This window comes from Glandiceps talaboti, chromosome 4 (assembly GCF_964340395.1).
Source record: "Glandiceps talaboti chromosome 4, keGlaTala1.1, whole genome shotgun sequence".
NCBI lineage: Eukaryota > Metazoa > Hemichordata > Enteropneusta > Spengelidae > Glandiceps > Glandiceps talaboti.
This window is the reverse complement of record NC_135552.1, coordinates 23,246,106-23,254,421: the sequence shown is the minus strand read 5'-3', so window position 1 is coordinate 23,254,421 and position 8,316 is coordinate 23,246,106. Positions and strand designations below refer to the sequence as shown.

Sequence of the window (8,316 nt, the reverse complement as noted above, 5' to 3'; positions counted from 1 at the left end):
CATCTTATAATAACAGTTCTAGTCAATAGTCTTCAACTGGTTAATGTTACTAATAATAGACAATGTGTATAAATATAATATCAATGTATGTTTCTTTTGTCAAAGTCCACTTCAATATATGTCATACCAGCATTACTGACATTTACCTGGTACCATGGTTACAGTGGCTGTGATTTCAAATGAGTATCACAAATTGAAGTATGAATTATTCATGGCTGACATTACATCATCAAAAGTACATTTACAGCATGTCAGTGTCCTCAACTCACAACAATGACAGGTATATAGTGTCAATGTTTACAGTTAGGTAAATGTCAATATGCTAATATAATCCAGTCCTATGACTCCTTCTTGTAAGACAAGACCAACCATTATTTACAAATAGTAAACATGGTTCTGAACTTATGCTACAACATCTCTATGATTGGTGACCTGAATCTGACCAGAACCTGGACATCGCAGGGTCTGTGTCTGAACAAATATATGATCTGACATTTCCATGTAGAGTAACACAGTCCAGTAAGACCAAACAATACAGTGGAGGTGCTCAGAGTCATATTTACCAGAAGGAACTCATTACCTCATATACACTTGAAGTGGTACAAAATACATACCTATATGACGGTTTTATCAATAAAGTATGTGGCCTGTATGATGATAGTGTATCACAATACTTTGTCTCATGAGTACGGCACTTACCTTAGCCATGTGAATGGCATGTATGACCCTTATAGCTATGATCACCTGGGTAAACATGTACAATGTTCTATATATATCAACCAGGAATAATCTTTCATTTATCATGCTAGGACTAAAGTCCATTTAGTTAGATACAAAATACTAGTTAGGTTGCTGTAGAGTACTGGTTTAACTAATTTGGAAAAAAAAAACACTTAAAAACTTGAAATTACTATAACAATGTACTATTTTGTTGTGTGCAAATTACACAAATATTTATCCTCTGAAGATGTATTAAAACTATTCAAATCAAACAAGTAAAAGATTTTTCAAAGGGTGAGGCTGTGAGTAAATATGAAAAAGTACATAGTCATTGTGAGCAGGAGTAGTGGCAACAACACACACTAGTGTAGTATGCTGTTGTAAATCTATACAATTATGTGACCTACATTGTTTGTATATGGTTTAGATTATAAATACACCATGACTAGTCATTTTTTGTTGTCTTCATTACCACTTGATTATTTAATTGTATGATAAATTGGAACTAGAATCACAGAAATAAACACATCTTTTTTGTTTATTTGTTTGTGTCTACTTTACACATTGCTAACTATAGAGTAACTTCCCCTAAGTCATATGAAAATATAGAGCAAGACATATGGAAATATCAAACAGGCACAAAAGTAATGACTCATCAAAATGTCATTTAATATTTATATAGTATATATTACTATAGTGTTTACTAAATAAACCAAACTTTCCTTGGTGTAATGATATACAGTAGTAGCATTTTCAAACTGAAGCAAAAATAAATTTCATACGAAGTATTTATTAACGTACTTGAGAGATTGTTATGATATTACATGTGATAGTAAGAAAAGATGTTGGGGAATATTTTCTTGGTCTTCTGCATAATTGGTACAATCTTTGGCGTTCACAAAAAGTACGACTTGTGCGGTAACTAGGCAATACTACTATATATCTTATAACCATGATTGAGTGTACCGCACTTATACATTATGTATATGCACTCCCTTAAATACATCCATGGTATATGATTCCGGTATATTGTAATTTTGTGATAAACGATTGATGGCATGATGGTATTGACATTGTAGCTCCGGATGGATATGCTACGAGGTTCGACACATCTTCCCTCTCCAAGATCAGACGTGTCAAACCTCTTAGCATTATAGATACACATCTCGTATTGATACAGCCCATGCTCAAGTCGTCAAGCCAACAAGACTGACTCAATATCACGACACACTTTATGAAGGAGGTAATACTCATCAAAATATATGCTATGGTTTCTTGAAAATGTCAAAGTACACTAAGGGCAGTCACGATGTACTAATTAATGATAAAGTCACTGAAAATGAAATGGCAATTTTATGTCACAAAACTGTCTGCATGTCGCGTTACGCAACTTACACTCACTTACATACAGTCGTGAGCCAGACAACTTACCGATTTCTGAAGAGTTTAGCATTGATCGCTCACGACACTCTTTCTGTCAGTCTACTACCTTGCAACAGAGTAGAAGAGTTGTCAGCTGGTTACACAAGGTCATATATAGCCTGTCAAGGACGTAACGTAACTGCACTCCTCCCAAGCAACGTTTGTGTAAATGTACGTAAAGGCAATGAGTTTAGCGCCATCTCGCGGTACAATTTGACTATACGAACCCTCATCTTGATGGGAAAAGAGTGCTTTCAAGTGATGGTCTTCTTCGAATCAAAACCACACGACTCATAAAATACATATGCGATATACTTTGTTTGGTTTAAAGTATACATAATGTAGTATTTTAATTATTTTTTATCATTAGACGCTCGCCGAAGAACAGGTAATTTTCATTACTATGGTTATTCTTTGTTAAGTTAGGGAGTGAATTAGCTGTCCGCCTGCCTCTGTCCTCGCAGACGCGTCTACTGCTTCGCTTGTACGTTTACTCGCGGCACGATACGAGTGTGACGATTGTTGTGCTGATCGAGCGATCTCATTGTACTAGGACGATACGCTTGTCAGGAGGGTTACTATTCAGCTTCGTCGGTTTTAAAACTCACTTTTGTGAGAGAAAGTCTGCGGGCACACGGAGGTACACCAAGTTTTCCAGAGCGGATTGTTACTTTCAATTTTCCACAGACTCGGTTGTGTTTTCGTGGACGCTAGCACACTGAGTGCCCGGGGTAGACGCTCACTACAGAAATCGGTAAGCACCTCGTAATTTTTACACTGTTTACTTGGTGGTCTGTGACAGAAATGGAAAGTTACCATCTAGTGTGCCCATTGCTACATTGTAATCGTCTGAGTTTTTCTATTGAAAAAGTCTGGCCGGAAAATTGTGCGAATTGATTGAAAGTTTTAGAATTTATAGAAATTAGAGAGGAGTCAAATCGTCCCAAACCATGGAGGTATTCCAATTTCCATGCAAGAACATTCTGTAGTTTATGAATATATTTAATTCGGCTATAAATTATCGACCGGCACATCAAAATATTTATGATGCCGGAATGATAAATATTTAATGAGTATTTCAATTGGCAATTCCTGTGATGAATGTTTTCCTGATATTAGTTCTGTTCCATGAGTGACTGAGGGTCAGTGACCTTTTACGAGGTTTCAGAACACAATTTTTGTTTTCAACTGTTTAAAGTTTCGTGAAATTTGCAAAGGGGTAGGGTTATAATGGATTTTACTTGATAACAATTTGTCTGTGAGGACAGCACATTACATTTGTAAGTAGAAGTGTACTATAAAACTTTGTGATGTGACCAGACGAACTAATCAGTAAGCTCGTAAAGTACGCGGATTCAGGTCACACAATAACAACAAATGAGCTGCACGTACACGTACGTACGTATAGATAAATGTCCATGATAAGAACTCAAAACATGACTGTTTGAGTTTGACGCTTGAAAAAAATGACAGCTACTATTAAGTTTGGTAATCTCTGATCATATACTTTCAGATGATCGTTAGTAGCCATAGATTCTTTCACCAAATCAATAAATCTAGGCTTTTGCTTGAGATTTTGCGAAAAAATTCGTGACTTCGCATTTTTTTCTGCTCAAAAGAAGAAAGTCGGCTTTTATCATTACTGTAAATGACTGTAAGTAGTCAGGCCTCAGGAACGTATAGACGTACATGTAAACTTCCAATCCCTTTGTTTATACGTCCCTGCTTTAGTATAGGAAATGTAATTTTTCTTTCTCTGTTTTCCTTCAAGTTATTGACACTTGCAGTTTCATATATCATATTTCACATCATTTTCCTTTTTCTGTTGTAAATTAGTAAGCAATCAATCACATATCTCAAGCATTACCTGGTTACCCTTCATATAACCTTGCTAGTTTCTTTTTGTGTGTAGAAAGGTGGTGGGGATGGGGTGATGGGGGTGGGGCAAGAAATACTGGGGCATTTCTTTTCTGTGGGCTTTGACACTGAATTGATGGGTTTTTAGAATAGACTATTACATTCAAAAGAGGATTTCTGACATTAATATTTCACCCCATATAATCTGATATTGTACATTTTTATATAAATTAGGACATAAGACTCTTGTAAGGTTCCCCTTCAAATTTCAAAGTTTATTAGCAACCATATCATTGTTATCAACACCAAAAATAAAAAAAAATTACTATCTCCAATTCTTGTCTGAATGTGGCAAAATTTACCTTTATACAGATTTCAACTTGCATATAACTTGCAGACAGCACCTTTAGACTCCAACAGACAGAGAGTTTTACTGAAGTTACTACAGAATTTGAGTCTGATAATCAGCCATGGCTTACCAGAAGATGGATGTAGGAATAGAAGATGACACAGATAAGGTAAGAATTACATCATGACAATAAAAAACATTGAATGGTCTCAACAAAACTCAACTCTCTATACACTGTAACTGGCTTTTGCTCTTTTCATATTATGGCATTATTAACATTTAATGTAATTGTTGATTGTTATAGTTCTCAATTTAGTTTTTGTTTTACGATAAGTAACCCGGCTTAATGATGTAGTGCCTGGTCTTCATATTTTAGATTTTAGGCAAAATAATAAAAAAACCTGTGTTTCCAATAACTCAGCTGATCCTGGTTTAAACTACCAACCCGAAACATTTTTTTTTTCAAAATTAAAAATAAAAGATAATTAGTTCTTTGTCTTCTTGACCTCCATGTTTGTCTGTTTTCTTTCCCATTGATGGCGGCCTCATATATTGTATTTCATCAAATTATCACAGGAGGGTTCTTCTTACTGACATTTTGTTTGTTTTTTTGTGTTTAAAAAAAAGTAAAGTAAAATAAAATCCTGACCTACCTACCCTACTTTCTGAGGCTATAGGAAACACACAGTTGTGTTTTTTTAAAAGACTTATTATAAATACAGGTCCACTGCTATCACACAATAGAGTGCTATGTAATATTGCACACATCAGTGACTTTTATGTATTCATGTGTAGAAATAACACTTTGAGGTACAACATAGGTTTGGTGTAAAATGAAAATAATGTATATCCTAATATCATTATTTATAAAGTTTGTATATCTCCAATATGTTTTAATAATATCAAGGTCTTTTCCTACATAATTCCAGTATGCCATTTATAGAATTGTAATTTCATGTGTGGCTGGTTGATAAATTCAATTTGATCATATACAGTATGCCAAATAATTCTATTTAACATGTACACTTTCATAATTTCCTGAAATGTGACGACTCTATTGATGTCAAATAATAAGACCCCAATTGTTAAAGAATCTTGTTTAGTTTACAAGTAATTACAGAACTGTCAAAAATATTCCATTGTATTCATAAGTGGAAAATATGGATATAATAAACCATCTGGTATGACTACCAGTATATAAAAATATGTATATTTTGGTGAACTGGTAATAGGCATTGTATAGTCGGTTCAATAACATTTTATTCAATTTCCTTCTTGGGATCATTTGCAAATAATATTCCTAAAGGTTGCCAGAAGGGCAAGTACCATTAAAGTACTATTATAGTATAATACTGATTATAAATAATGACATAGGATGAAGAATACTATTACTAATGCAGCATTTAGCATGATGATTATAAATACTTAATTATAACAAGCCCTTGTTGTTATCTACATCATCCTTGACTTGGGACTCTCGAGATGCATGATCCTCAGGTCAAAAATCAAAGGTCATGTAAGGAGAACTCAATTGTCATTTTACCCATTGAGACAAATTTTCAGACTTTATTACCATATCTAGTTATTTGGTATGTGTTCTAACATGTATACCCAGTTTTAAGGAGGTGTGGTTTTGCATCTTAATATTGTACATTGTATATAAATTAAGTTATTCAATATTTGGCAGTACAAGTAAATATGACATCTTAGCTTTGTATACAGAGCCAAAAGTTCAGGGTCACAAGAGGTCATGAGAAAATTCAATCACAAAACTGTCACATAATAGTGCATGTATACCTATATAGTAGAATTGTACTCTATATTTCATTTCCTCCCTTTCTGTAGAACAGGACAGCATTTATTCCTGTGTAGATGTCCACAAGAATTTCAATTCTGAAGGACAGGGTAGTATGGATAGTTTTCTAATGTTAAATGTACTGCAGTGGTTGTAACTTAGCTGAGAGACCATGCTGTTTGTCTGAATACTAGCCAAAAATCTATTTCTAGACATCATGTGATGTGAAGCGCCAAAGAAACACTACTTTCCTACATTTCATTGGCTGTACATAGTGTGGTAAATGGAGTTCAAACATGTAGTTTTGTCCTAACTCTTACACTCTACGATTGTTTAAATCATAATTGACAGTGTTACTGTAGTTTTTACTTCAAATGATTCTGGTGTGTTATATTTTTATGGTCATAAATATCATGAACAAATTTTCTTTGAACTCTAGTTAGTTAGTAATTCACATCATAGTGATGTTATCCATACACATACAAACATGTACCATGCATGCATAAGTGTAATATAGTATATATAGAAACTGCTAACATTGTTGTGTGAGACAGATGTTACTCATTGGGTCACTGTTTGTGCCAAATACCTTCACAAGGTCAGACGAGGTCATTTACTCTATTGTATTGTATTGTATGCATGGATCATTTGTTACATGTAGCTGTCCTTTCTGTAACATTTTGACATGTACAGTCCCTGTATTCTACCCAATAGTGTAATACTAATAGTAAAGGGCTGTAAAAGGGCGAAAATTCTGAAATGTTAAGTCTGAGATTTTTTCTGAAAATGTCAACAAAAAGTAGGGTTGAATTCTTAAAATAGATCAATCAATCAATCAAAATATTTATAGAGCTGCTGTATCCAATATGAAGTAGAGTTCAAAGGCGCTGTACAGTTATATATTGAAAACTTTCGCAAACAAGTATGTTTTAAGGTTCTTCCTGAAGGCATTGACTGTGGGTGTCTGTGGAAGCTCCAGTGGCAATTTGTTCCAAAGACAGATGGCAATTTGTGAAGTAATCCTTTCCCAGCCACCCTATTACATGTACATGAATTTTTGTGATGGTTATTCATATACAGTATAATATTTTCAAATCACTGTTGGGTTGTTTGGATCTCATTTTACATGTATACTCAGAATTTAATACATCAAAAACTACAATTCAGATTCAAGATGTAGAACAATTTCGCAGTTGAGACAGATTTATTGATTTATTTTTTCTTGCTGTATAGTGCCATGTCAGGAGTTGTCAAATTATGAGCTATTAGGCTATAGGAAATGGCCATTTGCCAAATAGGACATTTACATGTATTGTAATTCAACTCAATGCCAAGCCAGTAATGTTGAAAACAAATTTATGGTATGGTATCACCATTAACATTTCATAATAACCAAATATTTTGTTACAGCTAGGTATTTTAATATTGAAAGTATTTTGATTAAGTGTATTTTGTTTCTGTCAATTTTGAGCTGTGTGTAAAATGAATCAATCTGTTGCCATGGAAACATGCCAGAAACAGCCATTCCAGAACACTTTCCTGATGGGAGGTATTGACTTTTTCCCTCAGTTGACCTGTTGGTATTGATTGGATCTATACCGTCAAATGTCAAATAGAATTTGGGTACTTTTAGGTGGGTGGAAAATCTTGGAAATATTTCACTGTCATCTAAAAACAGTTTATTACATTAACTCAACAGTATGAAAATGAGGTCAAAATTGTAAAAATTTATTGAACAGGGTAAAGTAGAATGAACTCACGTCATTATTTATCCAATCTGGAACAGAAAATTTAGGTCAAAATAGTGCTTTTATTTCATTTAATCTGAGTCAATGTATCATACCCTTCAATGAGAAGTCAACAATGCCTTAGTTAGTAGTTCATTCAGAGCACATTGAAAGTTATGCTGTCATCCATCACTATGGCACCTTTGCAGTGACTGTGTGTTGTAGTATTTTCATATAAGGACGATAATCACGATTACATTAAACACTACACTCTGCAAGTAGCCACAGGAGTGAAGGAGCTTAGAACATTTTGCCTGTCCATTGTATGTGAAGATGTATGATAAGTGTGTCCCATTGAGATGGGTGTTGAAAATTAGATCAAAGCTTTCCACCAGCAGGTACTTTCTGAGTATACATATATCCTTGGTAACTAATATTATATGTTG

At 34.1% G+C, this 8,316-nt stretch overlaps 1 protein-coding gene across 1 annotated transcript in view; it reads left to right on the top strand.

Annotated features, from left to right (window-relative positions):
- The first annotated feature begins 2,615 nt into the window (after positions 1-2,615).
- Positions 2,616-8,316, top strand: part of LOC144434628 (5'-AMP-activated protein kinase subunit gamma-1-like) — a 90,739-nt gene continuing 85,038 nt past the window's right edge. Inside the window, exons 1-2 of the mRNA XM_078123116.1 lie at positions 2,616-2,896; positions 4,372-4,517. Of these exons, the coding sequence (XP_077979242.1) occupies positions 4,470-4,517 (48 nt within the window). The 5' untranslated portion in view covers positions 2,616-2,896; positions 4,372-4,469. The remainder of the gene's footprint in view (positions 2,897-4,371; positions 4,518-8,316) is intronic.